General features: G+C 44.4%; 1 protein-coding gene across 2 annotated transcripts in view; it reads right to left on the reverse strand.

The window, feature by feature from the left end:
• Positions 1-26895, reverse strand: part of LOC117508472 (ATP-binding cassette sub-family G member 4-like) — a 61532-nt gene that overhangs the window by 27062 nt on the left and 7575 nt on the right. The window contains exons 2-5 of one of the 2 annotated variants that reach the window (XM_034168246.1): positions 11938-12200; positions 11417-11534; positions 690-822; positions 413-466 (exon numbers count right to left, since the gene is read on the reverse strand). In XM_034168246.1, coding sequence (XP_034024137.1) covers positions 413-466; positions 690-822; positions 11417-11534; positions 11938-12187 — 555 coding nt within the window. In that variant the 5' untranslated portion in view covers positions 12188-12200. The remainder of the gene's footprint in view (positions 1-412; positions 467-689; positions 823-11416; positions 11535-11937; positions 12201-26895) is intronic. The other variant, XM_034168247.1, reaches the window with a different exon arrangement.

Raw genomic sequence — 26895 nt, forward strand, 5'->3', positions numbered from 1 at the left:
CATAGTATTATGAAGGTGAAAGCAAAAGTAGTCAAAAATAGCCAATTATACCCTTGACTCCAAGACTTCAGGAAGATAATTTTAGAAATTCTATTTTTATTTATTTATTTAGTATTTGAAATAGCATAAACAAATTACAATGTGTGAAATACCAGGTGTGAGGGCACAGTAATTTATGTCTTACAAGCAGTCCAGGACAAGCTGAAAGAATATAGTTAATGATCCAGTGCAAAAAGAACGATGGCAAATACTCTATGCCGGTAGCAACCACTCTGGAACATTTGGGACAAATACACCATCCTGGATGCAAGTCCATCAACATTCATGACAAATAAGCGTGTTCATGGAGCAAAGAGAAAGCAGTCTTTCCTTATGATTGGCTGAACAATGATCATCATGTAAATGCTTTGCTTACCAGTTCTTTCTTCACTTCCATCGTGTCATCCAGTTTCAAGTGAGCTGACACCTGCAGCAAAGACAAAATTTACAACATAACCATGTAATGTAACAGCTACCTACATCTGCACAAGTACACCGAAGCCAGTAGGTAGGAGTCTCCTTGAAAACGTAAGGTCAACCCTGGCACAGTAATTATCTTTTTAGGACTATCTCCATGCAGTCATTGTGCTTTTTTCTGCTGTGGATTCTGTCACATGACTGACTGAATGAATTTAAGATGTTATAATTACCATCATGGCCTCTTTTGCAGTGAGGTGCGGCAGCAGCATGTCTTCCTGCATAATGTAGCATGACATTTTCCTGAATGTCCTCAAGTCCCTGGGTTTCCCATTAACCAGGATCTGACCCTTCATCCCTGTTTCCCTGGGTGGGAGGAAGGACACACACATGAACAAATGAGAAATGTACAAAGGAAGAAAGAAAGAGCCAATTAGCCTCAAAACCTAAACAAGATTACTAGATCAAGCTAACTCCGCCCACTGACAAAGGCCTCACTGCACTTGCCATTCTCAGGGCCGGTCATATGGGCATTTAACGTCTAGGGGCGGGTTTTGTTGGTGAACACACTGCCAAAAGCAATACAAATACATGTAATTTGGTCACTTTTCAAAGGGGTCAGACTTGTCAATAAAGTCAATTTAATGTGCAATAGTTCATTTCAGGTCAGCTCGGTGTAAAAATGTCATTGTTCCAGGCAATGACAGCTGTCAGCTGGCTGTTAGGAGCAAGTTAGAGACAAAGCAAACCAGCTGATTTCAATAGAACAGCATACAGACCAAGTGTGTTTTCACCACACGGCCATTCATGGAAGTACGAATTCTCACCTTTGGATTGGCCACTTTACCAAAGTGACGTAGCGCCAACCTCGAGAATTCTATGAATGTTCTCACAGAGTGGTGCCAGTTTGCTTCTATTAACATCAACCAGATAGTAGAGATGGGTGGATCGATCCTAATATCGATAATATCGATACCAATGCTGGTATTGATATTGAACGATCCTCATGTAAAAAGATTGATACTCAAGCTTTTTTTCTCTCCCACATGCACTGACCGGACCCGGGGCCACGAGGGGGCGTTTGGGGGCGACGCCCCCTCACATCATCAACCTCGCCCCCTCGGATGTGAGAGTTATCAAAAATAAAAATAAAAAAGAAAGAAAAAGAAATACTGGAAAATAAAGCGCCTCACAGTTTCGCGGATTTTTTTAGTCCAATTTTGCATGCTTTTTTTTTTTTTTTTTTTTTTACAGCGCATTGTGCTCTGCGTCCTCATTAAGCAGGCCGGTGTTCTGTCGAGATGACGGGACACCTGTTGCGGCACCACGAAGGGAGAGTATGCTCATTGTGTTCTGCGTGTCTGTTTATAAGAATCTTCTCGCCCAGAAGAAAAAAGAGCACCAACAACTACCCATAACTGTGTTCTTCACTCGGAAAAAGACACCTGCAGCGAGGTGTGAGTGGAAAAAGGAGCGACAGCAGATTCATCAAAGTCTGCTCTCTGTCTGTAAGAGCAGCGCTGTGCTGTGTCACACAACACAGAGCAGCGCACCCTCCCCCCTCTGGTCTTTTGTTGTTGCGCCGTCACGTGGCTCAGCGGTGCCAGCCAACAGCCATGCAGGTAGGCTCAGAAGTGCACTGAAGGGAGGAAAATTCCTTATTCTTTGTATTATTTTCTTGTATTGTTCGACTTGAAAAAAAGAACAAGTTTGAAATTGTTTACAATATTTGTTGTGGTGTGTTAGTTTTTCTCTATTGTGGTTTGTCAGCCTTCTAACCTCAAAAGATTGTTTTAATTTGCTTTAAGTTCTGTTTTTTTACACTCTTTATTTAAGAAACAATGTAGAGCAGTGCACTGAAGGGAAGAAAGTCCTTATTTTTTGTATTATTTTATTGTTCAACTTGAAAAACAGAATAAGTTTGAAACTGTTTACAATATTTGTTGTGGTATGTTAATTTTGTTGTATTGTGGTTTGTCAGCCCTCTACCTCAGGAGATTTTGTTTTAAGTTGTGTTGAGTGATATTTTTTAAACAAAAATGTTGATTGTGATAATAAAGTATTTTGTTGTAACATACAATGTTTGGTGAAATTCTATCCTAGGTCTTTTGGATCCTTTGGATCTATGAAGCTTAAATATGAAAAGGTATCGGTATCGATATCGTCGATACTGGGTCTGTATTTACTTGGTATCGGATCAATACCAAAATTCCCAGTATCGCCCACCTCTACCAGATAGAGATGCTGAGTATGAAGCCAGAGATGAAGATACTGCAGCAGGGAAATTCTCTTTGATTCTTTGAAATGCTTCAATTTAAAGGAACTGTTCAACCTAATCATTCTCAATGAGACTGTCATTGCCTCACTGTCAACAAGAACATCTCAAATTCAGCTTTGACTCTTTGTAAGAAAGTGCTATTAATCAGGTTTCGACATAAATGGGCAGCTAATTATTACCATCTGGTTTTTACTTTATGAAGTAGCCAAGGCAACATTTTTCAAAGATGTAGAAACCAATAACATTATATGGGCTGGAAATGCATTTTTAATAAATATGCAATCACTGATCCCAAACCAACCTATGCAGTTTGGATGTCAGGCATTTTCAACACTTACAAACAATTCTGTTTGTTTCCTGAACTTTAAGTGAGCAAAACATGTAGGGCCTGATTTATGAAGATCCTGTAACAAGTGCAAATTGAATGGGCCATGCAACCTTTTGCATTTTGGGGTGGAGACAATTTTGTGGGTGATTTGCTAAGAGTAAATGTGCCAGTTATAGGGGCAGTAACCTGACATAGACAGCATTACATAAATGAGGATTTTGCATGTGTTAAAGACCATAAGTGCAAAATGAAATTGAATCAGCCGTAGAAGATGCAAGGTGTTGTATGGCTGGGGGGCCTGGCTGCCTTTTTGTTTCTGTCTTTTGTTTTTCCTTCCAGGTGGCTTGCATTTGGGACTGAGTGGCTGTGTAGCTGAGTTTATCAGGACCTCACCCTGATCACCTGCGGCTCGTCAGGACTCACAGCTGTGGTGCATCTACATGGATTGGAACATGGTGGCATTTAAGACTGGAGTACACAGTGTGTATTTGCCAGAGACTCGACCTTGTGACCAGACGGGTGAGATCGTCGTCTCGGGAGCCATCTCATCATCAGTGGATGCAGAGAACGTCCAGGTTTGATGCATGGTCTGTGAAAGAGGAGAGGGTGAGGTCTCACGCTCGTCAGCACACTTCCTGAGGTACGTTAGATTTTGTGACTAACATTTATACAGTCAGTAAATGTGGTGTCCCTCACACCTTATTATATTGAGCTGTATGTTGGTCGTTTAAATCAGCTTCCGCTGCAGTGAGTTTGTGAACTGGATGTTCTATGCCTGCAGGGTGGGAAGCTGATTAGTAATTAAGCCAGGAAGTGTTTGCTGTTTGTGCACCTTTGAGCGTTCTCTCTGTGTGTTGAGTGTGGACTCACATAATGATTCCTTCTTTCACAGACTCGGTTTGTCGCGGCCACCTGGGGGGTGTCGGCGGGGTCCTTGGGTCCGAACCAGTTCTGGCTCCGGACCGTTAGCGCTGCTGGGAGTGCACCGCAATCCACCACGCCAGACCGCGCACTTTTATATTTTTCACAGCACTGTTATGTTCATTAAACTCTGTTATCCTTTGTACCGTGCTCTGCTTATTTTATACTGGGTCCTTCAAACGCTGGTCGGTTCTCCGGGCTGCGTCTGACACATAACAGTAGTCTCTGGCCAAACATCACAGACCCAGCGGTAGCAGAGACGGTAACGCGCCGGGAAGGCGGCAGCAGATGTTCAGAAGTTATCCGGATCAGTTGCGGGTGCTCTCCGCCCGGATGGTGCGCGTTGGAGAACCCATTACTGAATACTGATTTGGGCGCTCATGCAGCCGTGTTCCTGTGTGTGCCTTATCCGAGGGTCGTGGTGGAGTGTGACTGGCGACGGCTTCGCGTCACGCTCCGACCGGATAAGAGGTTTAAACGGGAGCTGCAAGAGTGTCTGTAATGGGTGCACGCGCATGGCGGAGCTCTGTGGCACGGGTCGCTGTGCTTCCCGTGTGACATTTGTAGCCCCGTTTCCCCGGATGAAGATAACTACTGCGTCTGTTGTGTCAGCTCCGGTGTTATTTAGTTGAATCACATTTTTGGTTGTGTGCTGCTCACAGGAAAAGCAGCATGAATTATTTTCTGTCACCAAAGGGGGTTTTTCATTTTTAGCACTTTGGCTCCCTCTTTTGGTGACTGAGTCACATTACCGTCAAGCTCTTAAGTTGGAACAGGTGTGTTCCATTTGTTTGAGCTTGACGGTATAAATCACTTATTAGTTTTGTGTGTGTTTATTTTGTGTGGGTGTTTTTTGAGTTGGTTTTTGTGTGGGGTTTTTATTTGTACACTATTTAGTGTCTGGGGTCGTGACCCTGCAGTTCTGTCAAAAAAAAAAAAAGGACCCAAGCAACCTTATGTTAGTCTGTTAGTCTTTCTTTTTATTTCTTTCAGTTTCACCTCCCAGGGTTTGATAGGACGGTCCCCTGGGGGGTCATGGGGGGGTAATTGGGTTTTTTTTTTTTTTTTTATTGTTATGCCCTCTCTTCTCCTCTGACTCCAGCCGGGTGAGTCGTAGAGTCGGCGTTGCTGGAGTGGTGCAGTTTGGTTATGCTGGGCGCTTCCCAGGTAACCTCTGCACCCGGGAGGGGAGGGGGGGGGTTTGGGGTGTTTTCTTTTGTTCCCTCTCTTCTCCTCTGGCTCCAGCCGTGTGAGCCGTAGTGTCGGCGTTGCTGGAGTGGTGCAGTTTGGTTATGCTGGGCGTTTCCCGGGTAACCTCTGCACCTGGGGGGGGGGGGATGTTTTTGTTTGTTGTTTCCCTGTTCCACCTCCGGCTTCAGCACGCCTTTGAGCCGTCTGCCATCGGCATGGCTGAGGTTTGGGGCAGTGGGATATACCCGTGGCTGGTTTAGAAGTCGGAGGAGTGGCGCCGTTTTGTGCCGTCTGCCATAACCGCTGTTCCACTCCTCCCGGTTGGCTTCTGGGGTATAGTTACGGTTGGTGACACGTGCTTCCAGTTTCCACTGCGCCAAGGGGGTGGGGTTGGGGTTGTTTTGTTTGTATGTTTTTTTTTTCTCCTTTTGTTTTCCCCCCAGTTTCCGCCCTCAGGGTTTGACTGTGGTGTCCTCTGGGGGGGAAAGGGCTGTGGGTCCATCTAGCCATAGACGGCCGGGGCTGGGTCCGTTGGTCATGAGGGGAGGCGTCTCCTGGGGTTGATGGAATGGTCCTCTGGGAGGCGCTGGGAGTCCCCGTGGGTGACGTTGGATCCCAGAGGGACCTCGGCTGTGGTTATTACTCCTGGAGCTGGTGGGATGTCCTCTGGGGGGTGTTGGTCCCTACATGTCGTTGGGGGGGGGGGGTGTGTTAGTGTTTTTATTTGTTAGCTTAAGTTTGGGTTGTTTTTCTTTTCTCCCCTTACTGGGGTTTGATGGAACGGGCCTCGGGGGAGGGGGGGGTGTTTTGGTTGTTTGTGTTTGTCTTTTTTGTTTTATGACTAATCAGACTGTGAACATGGTTGGACAAAGGCTGACCGCACAGGTTCAAGAACTCCTGGCCACACCTGTGCTAATTGACTGATAGAAACAAGGGCAAAGATGCAGCCAGAGGAGAAGACATCTACCGTTCTGTAGATGAAGATTCTGTTGGAAGATGAATGCGGATACGGTTTCCAGCCATGGTCCCTGGAGGGGGGTGTTTCTCCTGGGCCAGGTTTGTGTGGTCGCCGGGAGGCTTCCCGTGAGGGTGGGGTACTGTTGTATGGCTGGGGGGCCTGGCTGCCGTTTTGTTTCTGTCTTTTGTTTTTCCTTCCAGGTGGCTTGCATTTGGGACTGAGTGGCTGTGTAGCTGAGTTTATCAGGACCTCACCCTGATCACCTGCGGCTCGTCAGGACTCACAGCTGTGGTGCATCTACATGGATTGGAACATGGTGGCATTTTAGACTGGAGTACACAGTGTGTATTTGCCAGAGACTCGACCTTGTGACCAGACGGGTGAGATCGTCGTCTCGGGAGCCATCTCATCATCAGTGGATGCAGAGAACGTCCAGGTTTGATGCATGGTCTGTGAAAGAGGAGAGGGTGAGGTCTCACGCTCGTCAGCACACTTCCTGAGGTACGTTAGATTTTGTGACTAACATTTATACAGTCAGTAAATGTGGTGTCCCTCACACCTTATTATATTGAGCTGTATGTTGGTCATTTAAATCAGCTTCCACTGCAGTGAGTTTGTGAACTGGATGTTCTATGCCTGCAGGGTGGGAAGCTGATTAGTAATTAAGCCAGGAAGTGTTTGCTGTTTGTGCACCTTTGAGCGTTCTCTCTGTGTGTTGAGTGTGGACTCACATAATGATTCCTTCTTTCACAGACTCGGTTTGTCGCGGCCACCTCGGGGGTGTCGGCGGGGTCCTTGGGTCCGAACCAGTTCTGGCTCCGGACCGTTAGCGCTGCTGGGAGCGCACCGCAATCCACCACGCCAGACCGCGCACTTTTATATTTTTCACAGCACTGTTATGTTCATTAAACTCTGTTATCCTTTGTACCGTGCTCTGCTTATTTTATACTGGGTCCTTCAAACGCTGGTCGGTTCTCCGGGCTGCGTCAGACACATAACACAAGGCACTGCTTTATCCAGTTTTAATATAGATGGAAGAAAAGCAGTAAGTGTTATTGATTTATTTAATGCTGCCTATATTATATCTACTGGCATTATTTCTCCAATGTCTTGGCTGGGTGTTTTCCAAGCAGTTAGTGTGCTTGTTTCCAGAGTGGAAAGGTTCCTAGTTCAAGGCCACCCCTGCCCACTTTCCATGTAATGTGGAGTTGTGTCAGGAAGAGCATCTGGTGTAAATTTTGTCCCAAATCAACATGCAGATCCACCTCAGATCTGCTGTAGCCTTGTCCGATGGTTGGGAAATGCCAGATGATTGGGGTCTGAAGACCTGCTGCAGCCTTCATCCACCTTCACAGCTACTGGGTTACAAACCATCACCTCCTCCGCCATCTGCTGTTGAGGACTTCTTGCTTCATTAGAGTCCCATTAGCCATCTTGTAATCAAGATTCCCAATGGGCTTTCATGGTTACCATAGCATCCACGGGGCCCACAAGTCACCCCAGCTGGCAATCCCTTATTACTTGATCCGTTGCCCAGATGTCACGACATGGATGATGGATTGGATTTTGACACCCAGCATAACAATATTAACACATTAATCATGATACAAACAAAACACAACTATCACACACTGCAGAAGAAATAAAATGCAATATCCAGTTAATATACAATTAAAAAAACAAAGTTGGCAAGAGAACATGACCAATTCAAAAATCTGTAAATTATTCCAGGAGAAGGGAGTAGCATAGTTAAAATTATTCTTGAAAGTTATCTTTGCAGTTTGCTTTAAACCATTTTAAAGGATACCATCATCTTTGTAGTGTGCTCTGGAAATCAGCAAATACTTCAGGAGGCCTCGGTTTGTCATTACTACTCGTTGCCCCTGACTTTTGGCAAAATGGAGGAGCCCAAAGCTTTTTGCCACAGTTACGAGATCCATGAGGGCCATTCATTCATTCATTCATTCATTCATTTTCTGTAGTAAAACTCACATATAATGGATTCTGGTGGACCAGCGAATTTTGTCCATTCAAAATTTGAAATCTGCTATATGTATAAAACGGGCAAGATCTATTATATGTATGTAACAGATTAGTTACAGTCAGGAGGCACCGAATGATCTACGTGGAATCCTCAGCACCAATTAGGCTTACACATTTCCTTGATTAAACGCCTGGCCTTGAATAGAGGCCTGCCTCATTTAATGGCCAGGTCAAAACTTAGTCTGAAAAAATAAATGCCTGCCTTAAATAAGTGCCGGGCAGTATGTGCATTAAAAGGATTATATATGGTTGAGTCACTCTTTTTTCTAAGCCCGCTGCGGAGCGGTACCTTAAAATCCTAAAGCCTGATTTAATAACTCCATGGTCATGCAATGACGCTGACGTGGGCGTGACCCTTTTAAACTTGTCCATCGCATTTGTCTTATTACAATTTACTGCAGGAACAGTGGCTTTTTCTGGATCAATTTTTCCCTCAATAAGCTCCACTTCTTTATACAATCATCAACCTCCTGGGTCATTTGAGCATCTTTTTCTGACTTTGTGTTGTAAAGTTGGTCATATTTGTGGACTTTTCTGCCAAATGTATTTGACCCATGATCGAAATGTAATTGGCGTGCGCACTGAAAAAACTATTCAAATATGATGGGAGAGAAATGAGTGAAAGTGGAAAATTGAAAAATCACAGCCCTTGCAGTCTCCATGGTTTCAACCGGGTATCCGGTTTATACGATGAAGGTTTGAACGAGTTTTTTTGTTCTCACTCCAATTAACGGTCACAGGGGTCTGGAGCCTATCCCATCAGACACTGGATGGCAGGCAAAGTACACCCTGGATATGACACCAGTCTATCACAGGGCCACATGTAGCCAGACAAACTCAGTCACACTCACATTCACATCTATGGTCCATGAGGACCATTGTATTCCCATTGCTCATAGCCAGCCCTGTCAGAGCCAGTGGTTGCATCGAAATCTTCTATGACAAAGTGTAACCTCTGGGACAGCTGTCAATCACCAAGTGAAACTGTGAATCAAAGACCTCTCAGTGAGACATAACTCACCACAGTTGGAGTGTAGACTGAGACAAAATCAAATGCTTGAGTCTGAGCCTCATAATACACTCATTGACTGGGGTTATATCTGACACCATTGGAAGGAGCTGGGCTGCCACAGCAACTGCCACTCCCTCTGTATGCCAGTTGTTGAGGTGGCCAAAACAAAATTAGGTACACTGTATAAACACAATGAGATATCTGAGTTCTCAGACAGGACAGCCACTGCAATGTGAAGTACTCTGAGTTGTCTTAATAGCAGTGGAAGACGGTCGTCCTTGTTCAGGGAAAGGATGTTGTAGGTGCCCACCTGCAGGAGCTGTCTAGGATTTGGTAGAGTGCCTTGATTAGACAGAGTGGCATCAACTCAGAACATGGCACCATTTTGGTTCCAACTGAACTACTGAATGAACCTTTAATGTTTTCAACATTTTTTAAAATCATTTGAGCACAAACAGCAACACATCCACGTACAATAAATATAAAAATAGTTAAGCTTTCAAGTTTACATAAATTTACAAATCATGGTGATTTATTCTATTAATTTAAAGCCTGATTTATGCAGCTGCAGCTCTGTAACTCTGTGTCATGCAATGACGTGCATGACAGTTTTTAAGATCTCCATCTCTGGATTATGCTTTATTCTGGACTAATCTGACCCTCAACAAGCTTTTCTTTCTGCAGTCATCACCTCCAAATCAAAGGTAAGCCGAACATTATCCTCCTTTATCGACTTTGTGCTGTAAATTTGCAGACTTTTCTTATCCATTTGTAATCAGTGCGCACTGTAAAAACTATTATAATATGATGGCAGGCGAAGGATTGAAAGCAGAAAATGTGTGTCTGATTTAACAGGTCAGACTTCAGGTCCCAGTCTGAACATGGTTTGAAAAAATAAAGAGTTGGACTTTTAATCACAGAAATGACTCCGGTCCCATGTTCCTCAAATTGCTGAGTGTCAGAGTTGAACTTTAATTTGTACCTCTGCACGTTCAGACTGCTCAGGGTTTTTAAATGGAAAAACATTGTGATCGGACGGGACATTTATCCGATGTGAGCGATATGTATGTAACGGATTAGTTACAGTCAGGAGGTGCCGAGCATCTACGGGAATCTAGAATTGGGACCTGTGCCTCATTTAATGACCGGGTCAAAATTTACTCTGAAATTTTTTTTCTGCCAAATGTATTTGATCCATTATCAAAATGTAAAAGGCGTGCAGCCTGCAGCCTGCTGCAGCCTGACGTGTGCCTCAAACAGTCGGGCTTTTAATCACAGAAATGACTCCGGTCCCACATGCGAGGGGTTTAATGGAAATACATTGCGATCTGATGGAACATTTTATCCAATGTGAGCGAAAAATCTGTTGTACAAAATCTGTGTATATGGTGTTTATTACATGGAAAACAATACAAAAACTCTGGGACTTTTTTTGCCCAGTGACTGCGAATATCTAGTTTATACTATGACTGTTTAGGTGAGTTTTACTGTACATGGGACTGAACAATAAATTTGATGCTTTGATGATGAAGCCGCTTCCATCCCACACGGCTGACGTTATTTTCCCAAATTTTTCTTCTGTTCGGATCTGAAGGGAATCTGTACATCTTGAAGCCCTTGCTGTATCTATTTGTGCCTCCAAATGCACAGTAACCCTGCATTTTCAGTGAATTAATAAATAAAATAGCTGGATTTACATGCAGACACATTAACAGCGAATGTAATTTTGAATCCAAGATGGCACCATGAGTCATGTGACCGTGTTTTTTTTTTTTTTTCGACTCGTCATGTCGCCACTTTATCAAGGCGCACTAGGATTTGGGCCTGGGCACAGCTGTGCAGTGGACAATCCTTCAGTACAGCACCAGTCACCATCCACCAAACACAAGACCCTTGGAGCTCTCCAGTAGTTCTGTTTATTAGAGATGAGCCTTCCAGCTGCTTACCCCCACTCCTTTCATAGTATTACCCTCCAGTGGAAAACAGTTGCAAAGTTATTCCGGTGGACTGCAGAAACAGAAGTTATTTTTTGGTGTCAAGCTTTTTGAATTGTCATACTTGCTTAAGACCAGGTTTTCGCTGTTTTATGGCACAATCACTTTGTGCTGCCACATAATATCAATGCATGTGTCCTACACTTAAGGACACATGCAGTGTGCTGCTTCACACTGAGTGGAAGAAAAACAGCTCTGGGTTTATGGTCATGGTTTGATGTCTTTACTGTCTCACCTGTAACCAGCTAGAATGTTCATCAAGGTGGACTTCCCAGCCCCTGAGGGACCCATAATTCCTATTAGCTCCTGGCTGCAGAACCTCCCAGAAAGGCACTTCAGTAAGGCTTTGAAACCTGGAAACAAGTGAGGCAGCATTATCCTGCATCAGTGGTGTCCAAAGACATTTCAGAAAATGTCAAGCAGTTGCAGGTTTTCTTTGCAACCACTGACTAAACCACGTAATTTCACTAATCATCATCACTAGTAGATGAAATCGGTTTTTAGTGAAATCACCTGGTGGAGACAGTGATTGCAAAGAAAACCTGCAACCTCCCTGTGGTTTCTGGAATGTCTTTGGACACCACTGCCCAAAATTCCCAAAACCAAAATCCAAAAATAATCAACAGTAGCAAGATTGTTTAATTTGTTCCCGAACTACCACCTACAGCCTTAGTGCGTTGCTGTTCAGTAACTGCACTGTCACATTTAGATGGATGTTTGAGGAGTGTGTTTAGAAGGTTGGCTAACTTGTGCTACCTCTCCTCCCCCAACACGGTCCTTCGTGTATGGTGTAAGAGAGGTCGATGAACTCCAGCTCTACAGTGGAGCGTTTGGGAAGGTGGGAAAAGCAGTGTGGTTCACTAATGTGGTTCTCGAACTTCTTCAAGTTGGTCAAGATGGCTGCCTCCTGCTGAGGATGAGAAAGGGCTATAGGCTGGCCACCTCCATTATGCATTATGGCCTCCTCTACGGGGATGCTTACTTGTTCCACAGTCTCATTTTCCATGCCAACTTTGTATCTGTGGGAAGAGCGACATGACAGAGAAGACAAACATTAGTCAAGGGATATAAGATGTAGCCCAGTGTAAAATCAGAGTTAGGAAGGAAGGAACTGTGTGTATCTTTTCCTGATTGATGTAAATCATATATTTGCATTAATGTAAGATGTTGCACCGGGTTAATTGTGTTTCTGCTATCAGCAATACAGTCTGATTGAAAGATTGGGATCAGGAGAGTCACTGTGAAATGAACTGCACGTGTACCAGCTGATGGGTTTTGATTGGCTGGTTTGAGGGCATGTGGCATGGAGTGATTGGTGGAGTGTATGAGTGAGGCGGTGTTTCGGTGCTTGACGCTGACTGAAGAGCAGGACACGGAAGTGGAGACGAGGCGCTTCGAAGGGGGAGGCTCTGTCGAGGAGAGAACACTTTCACTCTGTCGCTTGGGAGACTGAGCGGAGTGAGAGTAGTTTCGACTCCGCACAGAGAATGCTTACCCCGGACATGAGCTCGGCAGTGGTCGCCACACTGTTGGTGGGCGAATAGACAGAGGAGACACTGAGTCACCGCGGCTGAGAGCGGGTAGGAATGCTGGATGGTGAGACGGGAAAGCCCGATGACCTCAAGTGGGAAGACGGGTGCATTCAGAGTGGCTGGAGGCGCAGCTGTGCCTGGAGCGGTGGAGACACCACTGAGACGAGTGGAGGAGAGATACAGCAGATTCCAAGACGTCAACCAAGTATCCTGTTTCCACGCACTGGCCATGGCTGTGTTTTACCATCTACACAGTGTTTGTGTGTTCTGTGCCGAGGTTTGCTGTAGCAGCGAGGTTCGTCGTGACGTATCCACGCATCGCCTAGTGGCTAGAGACATTCCAACGCACTCAAATGGACTGCATTTATATAGCGCTTTTCCATCTGTATCAGACGCTCAAAGCACTTTACAATTATGCCTCACATTCACCCCGATGTCAGGGTGCTGCCATACCAGGCTGAGGGGATTAATAGGGGATTAAAGGCCTTGCCCAAGGGCCCTTAGTGATTTTCCAGTCAGGCAGGGATTTGAACCCATGATCTTCTGGACTCAAGCCCAACACCTTAACCACTAGACCATAACCTCCCCCACTCAAAGTGGATAATTGGTGGATTCCGTATGGCACGCCGGGGACTGGCCTGCGTGGCAAGTTATTTTTGTTTTCATCAGTTCCTCTCGCCTGCACAGCATGAGTACAAGAGTGGACTGTGTGAATGTGCATGGGCCCGGACTGTGGTGCATTCAAGGGGAGTCAGAAATGTTTGGGATGTGATCTTTAGAGTTTAGCAACGTGTTTCAAAACTACTTAAAATTTTTTGACTCCAATACAAAATGATTGACCCTCTTGAGTGTCAAAGCGTCAGCCGCTGCATTAACTTGTCAATTTTATGACCTGGGCTACTCCAGAAATATGACCCGAGTGGGATGCAAGTCATTATTTGATTTTCACGTGGTCAAAATTTGAGTCAGGTTTTTTTTTCTTTTTTTTTACATTTTGATGTCAATTTGAACTTTATGTGATTTCAAGTCCTGTGTTATCTTTGCGCCTCTTGCAATGCAAAAGTTCAGCTCTGGGATCATTTAACCATTTGTGAAAGTCTATTTGTAATCCATTTTACCTCCAATCTTACAGTTAAACTTAAACACTGAAAATTTGTTTGTGGTGGGACTCCAGCACACAAACATTTCACACCTAAGACCTGCCCATTTCTGAACTCTTGACTCCTTTGCTTTTAGTTTTACGAAGCTTTACAGCGCTTTATTTTTTGGAGCCCTATTTATTTTTTTGACTAGGTTTGGACTTAAGTCCACAACTTTTATATTAATTGTACATTTATGAAAGGGTGACTCCTTTTCTTGCAACTTGAGCAAAAGAGCTTTCGCATTCATTTTATTGAGTCCGACACTAAAACACTGGCTTTTGTGGAACTCCTTGCTACTGTTTCACACCTTTGTTACCACCCTGCAATTGTTTGATTTTGTTCTAAAAATCACCCTGTCAGTTTAATTTTTCTATCTAGCTGCTTTTTCCTTAAAAAAAAAATAAAAAAAAAATCCATCTACCTATCTGCACAGATTACAATCTGTGCAGATAGGTACACAGATAGGAAACTTTCCACTTTTGTGGATCACAATGGGTCACAATTTCACAATTTTCGGAATATTTTAGAAACCTTGATGAAGTCTGCGGGTCACAGAGCTTTCTCTTATTGTGCACCTGTTTCGTGGAATGATCTCCCTGCATCAATAAAACAGTCAGTTTCTGTTGAGACTTTCAAGTCCAGACTTAAGACTCACTTATTTTCCCCTTTCGTATGGCTAGCATACTGACATAGGGACTGGAGTTTATATAGTACATTCTTTGTGAGTATATAGTGTAATTCTAAATATGTTAACAATAAATGCATGACACAAGAAAGTGAAAACACTTTTTTTCCATTGTGGTCCATTTAAAATCAAATGTTAATAATAAAAGAAAATAATATTAAAAATAATGATAATATTAAGTGTATATGATAACAAGAACTGAAACAATGTATAAATATAATAAGACAGTGAATTAACATAATATGTAGATCAAGTGGGTAGTGTGTTACTGACTCACTGTCATCCAAGGAGAATATCTCTCCTTCCTGTCTTTTTCACCAGCTTCTCTGCTCAAAACACTCTTAGGCTTCTTAAAAGTCCTCCTCCCTACTCTTACCAGTTTGGCACCTTAGGAGCTCTCTTAAGGCCTCGGGCTAGTGGCTGGCAATCACCTTAGTATTTCTTCTGTTTTTCTTGTTGCTTAATGCTGACAAATTATACCTTATTTGTTGTCTTTCTGCCACTTGATTTTGTGTTTTTCTCTCTGTTTGAGGTGCAGCTCCAACCAGATGTGGGAGTGGGTGTTTTCTTCTGCAAGCCTCCTGTCCTGTACACCAGCATGGACTTCCAAAATTAACTGTATATTTGTATTGTCAAGTGTGTCAGTGGAATGGTCCAAGCAGAAGGTCACCCCTTTGAGTCTGGTCTGCTTGAGGTTTCTTCCTCAAATCATCAGAGGGAGTTTTTCCTTACCACTGTCACCTGTGTGCTTGCTCTAGGGGTTGGTAAGGTTAGACCTTACTTGTGTGAAGTGCCTTGAGGCAGCTTTGCTGTGATTTGGTGCTATATAAATGAAAATAAATTAAAAATGATGGCTTACAACAGTCTGTAGTGTCAGAGTTATCATAGATTACTCACTACAGCATGCCCTGAATGGGTATCCAATTGTTTTTTAGTCAATATATTAACCAGGGTGCCAGGAATCAATGATGGGAGATCTCCCATTGATTTCCAACATATGGCTTTGTTTGATTATTTCTTTACTGCATCTTGAAATAAATAATTTCTGCTTGGATGTGGACTTGGGTGTGCAGTCACCTTTTTAAAATTATAGGCTGAAATTAAAATACAGATGCCTATGAAATTTAATGTAGTCTTTCTGTGTAGGCTCTCAGTTGTCCAGGTGGTTTCCATAGTAGAGGAGCTTGAATCTTCGACTGGACTGAGTTGCTTGACGCGAGGACGTTTCGCTTCAAATCGCAGAAGCTTCCTCAGCTAAAATTCTTGCTCTGGAAGTCTGACTTCTGTCTGACTCTTGTAGAGAAGAATAAAACAGAAGCCAACAAAAGCTGGAGTTTTAAACCTAACCAGACCTCTCCTACTGAGAGGCAGACTGCTATAGGCTAGTGACTAAACAACAGCTCTAATTAGCAACTATTGTGCTCTAGTTAGCACACCTAATGACAGGACAGCTGTCCCTCTAATGATGGGATGGATGCCTTTCTGATGGCTCCCTTGATGACGTGAATGACTCATTACCATGAACAAAAGACTGAAACTCCTTTGACCTGAGTATCCCATTGTAAACAGGGGATAAAGCGTGTCTCAGACCCCCTCCCCGGTTAAGGCTGGGTTTCAAACGTTTTACAAAGAATGCCTCCTTGACCCTCTCTCAAACCATTTCTTCTCTCTGGCTAATATTTTAACATCCTTGTCCTCAAATGTGTGGTTACTGTCTTTAAGGTGGAGATGAACCGCAGACTGAGGTCCACTGGCGCCCTCTCTGCGGTGCTGGTATAACCTTTTGTGTAAAGGTTGCTTCGTTTCACCTATGTAGTGTTCGTTACAGTTTTCCTGACATCTGATAGAATACACTACATTGCTCTGTTTGTAACTAGGGATCATGTCCTTAGGGTTAGGGTTCACCCGGAGACCCCAGTGCGATGGGGTCTCCGGTATCCCCCATTGTGGCCAATCTGTACATGGAGCGAGTGGAGAAGACGGCCTTGACATCTTTCATAGGCATCTCTCCCAGTCACTGGTTCAGATATGTTGATGACACATGGGTTAAAATCAAGCAACAGCAAGTTGAGGACTTTACAGAACACATCAACTCGGTGGACGCCAATATCAAGTTCACACGTGAGGATGCCAGAAACAACCATTTAGCCTTCTTGGACTGTGATGTTACAATTGGAGAGAACAGGCAGCTCCAGACAGGGGTTTACAGAAAACCAACTCACACCGACCAATATCTGCTCTTTGGCTCAAACCACCCCCTTGAACATAAGCTCGGGGTGATCAGGACGCTTCAACACAGAGCCCTACAGGTGCCCACAACTGCAGAGGGAAGTGCTAAAGAACAACAACGTGTCCGGAAAGCCCTCACAGTATGTGGGTACCCACGATGGTCCCTGGACAAAGTGCAGAAGTCCCAGAGAACAAAGAGACCAGATAGACAGGAGACGGAGACAAGAAGAAGAGGAGTGTCTCTCCCTTATTTAGCAGGAGTAGGGGAAAAACTACAGAGGATCTTCAGACAGCACAAAATCCCAGTTTACTTTAAACCGGTTAACACCTTGAGACAGAAATTAGTTCACCCTAAGGACATGATCCCTAGTTACAAACAGAGCAATGTAGTGTATTCTATCAGATGTCAGGAAAACTGTAACGAACACTACATAGGTGAAACGAAGCAACCTTTACACAAAAGGCTATACCAGCACCGCAGAGAGGGCGCCAGTGGACCTCAGTCTGCGGTTCATCTCCACCTTAAAGACAGTAACCACACGTTTGAGGACAAGGAAGTTAAAATATTAGCCAGAGAGAAGAAATGGTTGAGAGAGGGGTCAAGGAGGCATTCTTTGTGAAATAGTTGAAACACAGCCTTAACCGGGGAGGGGGTCTAGACACGCTTCATTCCCTGTTTACAATGGGGTACTCAGGTCAAAGCAGTTTCAGTCTTTTGTTCATGGTAATGAGTCATTCACGTCATCAGCAGAGTCGTCAAGGGAGCCATCAGGAGAGGGTCCCTTCCATCATTAAGAGGGACAGCTGCCCTGTCATTAGGAGGGTGCTAACTAGAGCACAATAGGTGCTAATTAGAGCTATTGTTTAGTCACTGGCCTATAGCAGTCTGCCTCTCGGTAGGAGGGGTCTGGTTAGGTTTAAAACTCCAGCTTTTGTGACTTCTTGATTATTCTTCTCTACAAGAGTCAAGACAGAAGTCAGACCACCAGAGCAAGAATTTTAGCTGAGGAAGCTTCTGCGATTTGAAGCGAAACGTCCTCGCGTCAAGCAACCCAGTCCAGTCGAAGATTCAAGCTTTTTCTATACTCTGTGTGCTTCTTACCCTATGTGCTGCTACACAATGCTACTGGAACCTCAATTCCCCTGAGGGAGTCTTCCCAAGGGATCAATAAAGTTCTAACTAATCAATTCAAATTTAATGTATGCCTTCATCATGTGACTTCTGTCTGACTCATATTGAAGTCATTCATACTAATCAAACACAAATAGTTTTGCTGACCAATATACTGTATGTTTCATCCAGCCTTGGTTGTTGAGCCATATAGAAAAGATCATTTTCAGATCATGTTTTCCTTGACCTTTGACCAAAATATAATTACCTCCAGATATCTGTCCGAGTAACATTCCCACCAAATTTGAAGGAAGTCTGTCTGGCTGTTTTTGAATTTTCTTTTCTAAAGAAACACACCTGTTTAAGCCGATCCACAGGGTAATTATTGGTCTCTGCTAAAACATACAGCAAGTGAAAATCTTAGCACCCATCACTAAGAAATGACAATGAAGTACAAGACAAAATATTAAATTGTCAAATGCTGATTGTAATTTGAGACTGCAATTTATTAAACACCTAACTGATGCAGCACAATGCATAATTGTTTAATCCGTCCCCAGAATTCAATCACTTCTTTCAGTTTTGTGTGGCTGCTGTGCTCATTTTTGAGTGCATGTATAATTTGTTTCTGTTTATGCATGCAATGCAAACTTAATGACATTGCACAAAATACTGTATGCACTTATGTGTATTTGTTTCGATGTATGACACACTTTTTTGAAAAGTACCACCAGACCTGAAAGTGATTGCCTCTGTTGGGTTAAAAAGGATCTCATTATTCCCTCTATCAGAAATGTCCATATTCTAAAGCATTATTGTATAATGTGCTATGAACTGTGACTGCAGTAAGAACAGTCAGACTGTCAAAACATTCTCTCCCTACATAACGTGAGAAGTCTGAACATGATGTTACTCTGATATGATCAAACAAAGGAAAATGGGTTAATAGTGCTGCTCTCCCATGACTTTGTAAGGATAAAAGCTTATTCACTGAATAGATTTTCAGTGAATTAGCTTTTATCCTTTATTACAGATTTGGGATATCTGTACATTGAAAGTAAACTAAAAGAAAAGACGAAAAGTTGCTGAATAATCATATTTGAAATTCATCATGCTGACAATTTGCAACCATTTCTGACCAAATTTGGTCTGGATTTCATTGCTACACCCCGAGACTTGGAGATATGTCTTTGGTTTCTTTTCACCATTTCATTCCCCAATTAAAGGGAAAGAAAACGGCTTGATTCTGGCAGACGACAGATGTCACTGTCAAGTGCACTGCACACAAATGCACTGACATTAGATCACTCACTCATCTTCACCATCTTCAATTAAAGGTCACTGGGGGCTGTAGTCTATCCTGGCAGTCATAGGGCATGAGGTGGGGTACACCCTGGACAGGACACCAGTCTGTTGCAGGGCCACAAATAGACAAGCAGTCACACCCACATGCACACCTACGGACAATTTAAAGTTTCCAATCCACCTAACCTGCACGTCTTTGTAGTATGTGGGAGGAAAGTACCCAGAACAAACGCACAAAAACACAGGGAGAACATGAAAACTCCACACAGAAAGGCCACAGGTGGGAATCGAGCCTATGACCTTGTTGCTGTGAGGCAACAGTGCTAACAACTAAGCCACCATGCTGCCAACGTCAGATCAGTGTGCATGAATTGAGCAACGTCGTTAAATCAGATCAAATCAATTTTATTTATATAGCACCAAATCACAACAAACAGTTGCCCCAAGGCACTTTATATTGTAAGGCAAAAGCCATACAATAATTACAGAAAAACCCCAACGGTCAAAACGACTCCCTATGAGCAAGCACTTGGTGACAGTGGGAAGGAAAAACTCCCTTTTAACAGGAAGAAACCTCCAGCAGAACCAGGCTCAGGGAGGGGCAGTCTTCTGCTGGGACTGGTTGGGGCTGAGGGAGAGAATCAGGAAAAAGACATGCTGTGGAGGGGAGCAGAGATCAATCACTAATGATTAAATGCAGAGTGGTGCATACAGAGCAAAAAGAGGTGAATAAAAAGAAACACTCAGTGCATCATGGGAAACCCGCCAGCAGTCTAAGTCTATAGCAGCATAACTAAGGGATGGTTCAGGGTCACCTGATCCAGCCCTAACTATAAGCTTTAGCAAAAAGGAAAGTTTTAAGCTTAATCTTAAAAGTAGAGAGGGTGTCTGTCTCCCTAATCCGAATTGGGAGCTGGTTCCACAGGAGAGGAGCCTGAAAGCTGAAGGCTCTGCCTCCCATTCTACTCTTACAAACCCTAGGAACTACAAGTAAGCCTGCAGTCTGAGAGCGAAGCACTCTATTGGGGTGATATGGTACTATGAGGTCCCTAAGATAAGATGGGACCTGATTATTCAAAACCTTATAAGTAAGAAGAAGAATTTTAAATTCCATTCTGGAATTAACAGGGAGCCAATGAAGAGAAGCCAATATGGGTGAAATATGCTCTCTCTTTCTAGTCCCTGTCAGTACTCTAGCTGCAGCATTTTGAATTAACTGAAGGCTTTTCAGAGAACTTTTAGGACAACCTGATAATAATGAATTACAATAGTCCAGCCTAGAAGAAATAAATGCATTAATTAGTTTTTCAGCATCACTCTGAGACAAGACCTTTCTAATTTTAGAGATATTGCGCAAATGCAAAAAAGCAGTCCTACATATTTGCTTAATATGCGCATTGAAGGACATATCCTGATGAAAACTGACTCCAAGATTTCTTACAGTATTACTGGAGGTCAGGGTAATGCCATCCAGAGTAAGGATCTGGTTAGACACCATGTTTCTAAAATTTGTGGGGCCAAGTACAATAACTTCATTTTTATCTGAATTTAAAAGCAGGAAATTAGAGGTCATCCACGTTTTTATGTCTGAAAGACATTCCTGCAGTTTAACTAATTGGTGTGTGTCCTCTGGCTTCATGGATAGATAAAGCTGGGTATCATCTGCATAACAATGAAAATTTAAGCAATGCTTTCTAATAATACTGCCTAAGGGAAGCATGTATAAAGTGAATAAAATCGGTCCTAGCACAGAACCTTGTGGAACTCCATAATTAACCTTAGTCCATGAAGAAGATTCCCCATTTACATGAACAAATTGTAATCTATTAGATAAATATGATTCAAACCACTGCAGTGCAGTGCCTTTAATACCTATGGCATGCTCTAATCTCTGTAATAAAATTTTATGGTCAACAGTATGAAAAGCTGCACTGAGGTCTAACAGGACGAGCACAGAGATGAGTCCACTGTCTGAGGCCATAAGAAGATCATTTGTAACCTTCACTAATGCTGTTTCTGTACTATGATGAATTCTGAAACCTGACTGAAACTCTTCAAATAGACCATTCCTCTGCAGATGATCAGTTAGCTGTTTTACAACTATCCTTTCAAGAATTTTTGAGAGAAAAGGAGGTTTGGAGATTGGCCTATAATTAACTAAGATAGCTGGGTCAAGTGATGGCTTTTTAAGTAATGGTTTAATTACTGCCACCTTAAAAGCCTGTGGTACATAGCCAACGAATAATTTAGATTGATCATATTTAAGATCGAAGCATTAATTAATGGTAGGGCTTCCTTGAGCAGCCTGGTAGGAATGGGGTCTACAACCCCTGGCAATAATTATGGAATCACCGGCCTCGGAGGATGTTCATTCAGTTGTTTAATTTTGTAGAAAAAAAGCAGATCATGACACATGACATGACACAAAACTAAAGTCATTTCAAATGGCAACTTTCTGGCTTTAAGAAACACTATAAGAAATCAAGAAAAAAAGATTGTGGCAGTCAGTAACGGTTACTTTTTTAGACCAAGCAGAGGAAAAAAAATATGGACTCACTCAATTCTGAGGAATAAATTATGGAATCACCCTGTAAATTTTCATCCCCAAAACTAACACCTGCATCAAATCACATCTGCTTGTTAGTCTGCATCTAAAAAGAAGTGATCACACCTTGGAGAGCTGTTGCACCAAGTGGACTGACATGAATCATGGCTCCAACACGAGAGATGTCAATTGAAACAAAGGAGAGGATTATCAAACTCTTAAAAGAGGGTAAATCATCACGCAATGTTGCGAAAGATGTTGGTTGTTCACAGTCAGCTGTGTCTAAACTCTGGACCAAAAACAAACAACATGGGAAGGTTGTTAAAGGCAAACATACTGGTAGACCAAGGAAGACATCAAAGCGTCAAGACAGAAAACTTAAAGCAATATGTCTCAAAAATCGAAAATGCACAACAAAACAAATGAGGAACGAATGGGAGGAAACTGGAGTCAACGTCTGTGACCGAACTGTAAGAAACCGCCTAAAGGAAATGGGATTTACATACAGAAAAGCTAAACTAAAGCCATCATTAACACCTAAACAGAAAAAACAAGCTTACAATGGGCTAAGGAAAAGCAATCGTGGACTGTGGAGGACTGGATGAAAGTCATATTCAGTGATGAATCTCAAATCTGCATTGGGCAAGGTGATGATGTTGGAACTTTTGTTTGGTGCCATTCCAATGAGATTTATAAAGATGACTGCCTGAAGAGAACATGTAAATTTCCACAGTCATTGATGATATGGGGCTGCATGTCAGGTAAAGGCACTGGGGAGATGGCTGTCATTACATCATCAATAAATGCACAAGTTTACGTTGATATTTTGGACACTTTTCTGATGTTTGGGGATGATGAAATCATTTTTCAAGATGATAATGCATCTTGCCATAGAGCAAAAACTGTGAAAACATTCCTTGCAAAAAGACACATAGGGTCAATGTCATGACATAGGGTCAATGTCAATGAGCAGATGTGATTTGATGCAGGTGTTAGTTTTGGGGATGGAAATTTACAGGGTGATTCCATAATTTATTCCTCAGAATTGAGTGAGTCCATATTTTTTCCTCTGCTTGGTCTAAAAAAGTAACCGTTACTGACTGCCACAATCTTTCTTTCTTGATTTCTTATAGTGTTTCTTAAAGCTAGAAAATTGCCATTTGAAATGACTTTAGTTTTGTGTCATGTGTGTGATCTGCTTTTTTTCTACAAAATTAAACAACAGAATGAACATCCTCAGAGGCCGGTGATTCCATAATTTTTGCCAGGGGTTGTAATAGACATTTTGATGGTTTGGAGGAAGTGACTAATGAAAGTAACTCAGACAGAACAATCGGAGAGAAAGAGTCTAACCAAATACCAGCATTACTGAAATCAGCCGAACATAAAGATATGTCTTTGGAATGGTTATGAATAATTTTTTCTCTAATAGTTAAAATTTTATTTGCAAAGAAAGTCATGAAGTCATTACTAGTTAAAGTTAAAGGAATACTCGGCTCAATAGACCTCTGACTCTTTGTCAGCCTGGCTACAGTGCTGAAAAGAAACCTCGGGTTGTTCTTATTTTCTTCAATTAGTGATGAATAGTAAGATGCCCTAGCTTTACGGAGGGCTTTTTATAGAGCAACAGACTCTTTTTCCAGGCTAAATGAAGATCTTCTAAATTAGTGAGACGCCATTTCCTCTCCAGCTTACGGGTTATCTGTTGTGTGGGCCGCTGAAGAGGAGGTACTGCTGGCCCACCACCACAAGATGGCGCCCTGCTTGAAGTGCGGGCTTCAAGCACGAGAGGGCGTCGGAGCGACCGGGAGTGACAGCTGTCACTCATCATCCGTACCAGCTGTCACTCATCCACTACTCATCACCACCACCATAAAGGCCGGACTGCAACTCCACCTCCCCGCCGAGAAATCAGCTACCATTCAGATAATTACTTCTCTGCTGAACTTTAACCCGAGCATCAATCTGATCTCTTTTGCAGCCGTTTTCCTGGGACGGATACCCTGTCTGCTGAGTTGGCGTTTGGTGTGGACTGCGACGGCTTCGCCTCCCACCCCACCCAGATAAGTGGTTATCTCGGGAGCTGCACAAGTGTGTGATTGGAGGTGGAGGTTTTTCCTCCTAACTGTATACAGACTGTGGGATTACTGAGTGTGCGAACTCACACTCATCAGTACTGTCTCTGTTCTCTGCCAGCAGTACCGGGTCTGACTGCTGAAGACAGCGGCCACCTGGGGCGCAGGGCTTGGCGGCTCCGGTGTTCTTCAGCTCCGTTGGTGGTGGAAGCTGTGTGGGATCGGCTCTTCTCTCGCCAGACGTCTTCTATCGTTGAGCCTGCCCACACGTCACCTTGTGTATAATTGGCATTCCACCATATTGTTATTGTCTGTACTTCGTTGTGCGATTCACAACATTAAATTGTTACTTTTGGCTTATCCATTGTCCGTTCATTAACGCCCCCTGTTGTGGGTCCGTGTCACGACACTTTCACAACAGGATTTCTCGGCCAGCGTCATGGATCCCGAGGGGCGTCAACCATCGCTTGAACAGCCAATGGAAGAGCGAGGTGCACAGGCACCAGCAGGAGGCATGTTGGGTGAGCTGCAGCACATCTTAACCGCCTTTACCGCTTGGTTGGACTTAGTTACCGAGCAGAGCATTATTCTCAATCGTAGGATGGAGGCTCTCACCGCCCAGGTGGAAGCGCATGCTCAGGGTGCTGCTGCAGTACCACCTCCTGCTGACCGTGTGCCAGAGACAGACATTCCGCTGGTCGTTCAACGAACCCCCCCACCTTCCCCTGAACCATACATAAGCCCTCCGGAGCCGTACGGAGGCTGTGTGGAGACGTGCGCGGACTTCTTGATGCAGTGCTCGCTCGTCTTTTCACAGCGTCCCGTCATGTACGCGTCAGACGCTAGCTGGGTGGCTTACGTTATAAATTTGCTTCGAGGAGAGGCACGCGCCTGGGCTACGGCGCTCTGGGAGCAGAATTCACGGCTCCTAACAATTTACACTGAGTTTGTGAGGGAGTTCCGACAGGTGTTTGACCACCCTCATAGAGGCGAGACCGCTTCAAGCGTGCTGCTGTCAATACGGCAGGGGCGTCGGAGCACAGCGAAGTATGCAGTCGACTTCTGCGTCGCGGCAGCGCGAGCCGGCTGGAATGCTGTTGCGCTCTGCTCCGCCTTTGTAAACGGACTGTCTCTGGTCCTTAAGGAGCACCTGGTGACGAAGGACGAGCCGCGGGATTTAGATGGGCTTATCGACCTGGTTATACGGTTAGACAACCGATTAACAGAACACCGACGGGAGCGAGGCGAAGGGCGTGGTCAGGCACAAGCCATCCCTCTTCCTCCCGGGTCCGAAAGGGAGCCGACTTCCCCACGCTCCACTGCCAGGGCTCTCCACGTGACAACAGCTCCCCCCGCTGACATTGCTATGGAAACGAGCAGGGCCAAAAAACGATCAGATCAGAGACAAAGGAGGCTGATCCATGGAGAGTGTTTTCTCTGCAGCTCTACTGAGCACACACAGAGAGAATGCCCCAAACGATCAAAACAGCAGCACTCGTCCTTAGAGACTGGGCTAAGGGTGGGTCACAATACCCACGCGGGGAGACCCCGTAAATCTGCACGAATCCCAGTCACGATCCTGAGTGAGGATTTAACCCTTCACGCCCCAGCACTGGTAGACACGGGGTCGGAGGGAAATCTGCTGGATAGCAGATGGGCAAAGGAGGTTGGGCTCCCTCTAGTGGCCTTACCGTCACCATTGTCGGTGCGGGCACTAGATGGCACCCTTCTTCCACTAATCACACACCAGACACAGCCAGTGACATTGGTGGTGTCTGGGAATCACAGGGAGGAGATTGTGTTTTATGTAACACCTTCAACCTCCCGAGTGATTTTGGGTTTTCCATGGGTACTAAAACACAATCCCCGGATTGATTGGCCGTCTGGGGTTGTGGTTCAGTGGAGCGAAACCTGCCACTGGGAGTGTTTAGGATCCTCGGTTCCACCCGGTGTGACAGCTAAGGAGGAGGTTTTAGTCCCCCCCAATCTGGCGGCGGTGCCAGCCGAGTACCACGACCTTGCTGACGTCTTCAGCAAGGATCTGGCACTCACGCTGCCCCCACACCGTCCGTACGATTGTGCCATTGATTTGATACCGGGCGCTGAGTACCCGTCCAGCAGGCTGTACAACCTCTCATGTCCGGAACGCGAATCAATGGAGACCTACATCCGGGACTCGTTAGCTGCCGGGTTGATCCGGAACTCCACCTCCCAGATGGGTGCTGGTTTCTTTTTTGTGGGCAAGAAGGACGGCGGACTCCGTCCATGCATTGATTACAGAGGGCTGAACGAGATCACGGTTCGCAACCGATACCCGTTACCTCTGTTGGATTCAGTGTTCACGCCCCTGCATGGAGCCCAAATTTTCATGAAATTGGATCTTAGGAATGCTTATCACCTGGTTCGGATCCGGGAGGGAGACGAGTGGAAGACGGCATTTAACACCCCGTTAGGTCACTTTGAGTACCTGGTCATGCCGTTCGGCCTCACCAATGCGCCCGCGACGTTCCAAGCATTGGTTAATGATGTCTTGCGGGACTTCCTGCATCGGTTTGTCTTCGTATATCTAGACGATATACTCATCTTTTCTCTGGATCCTGAGACCCATGTCAAGCATGTACGTCAGGTCCTACAGTGGTTGTTGGAGAACCGGCTGTTTGTGAAGGGCGAGAAGTGTGAGTTTCACCACACTTCTTTGTCTTTCCTGGGGTTCATAATCTCCTCCAACTCCGTCGCCCCTGATCCGGCCAAGGTTGCGGCGGTGAGAGATTGGCCCCAACCAACGAACCGTAGGAAACTACAACAGTTCCTCGGTTTTGCAAATTTCTACCGGAGGTTCATCTAGGGCTACAGTCAGGTAGTTAGCCCCCTGACAGCCTTGACCTCCACAAAAGTCCCCTTCACCTGGTCGGATCGGTGCGAAGCCGCGTTTAGGGAGTTGAAACGCCGGTTCTCAACTGCACCAGTTCTGGTGCATCCCGATCCCAATCGCCAGTTCGTAGTTGAAGTGGACGCCTCTGACTCAGAGATAGGAGCCGTGCTATCCCAGAGCGGGGAGTCCGACAAGGTTCTCCATCCATGTGCCTACTT

Source organism: Thalassophryne amazonica, chromosome 4 (assembly GCF_902500255.1).
Source record: "Thalassophryne amazonica chromosome 4, fThaAma1.1, whole genome shotgun sequence".
Lineage (NCBI taxonomy): Eukaryota > Metazoa > Chordata > Actinopteri > Batrachoidiformes > Batrachoididae > Thalassophryne > Thalassophryne amazonica.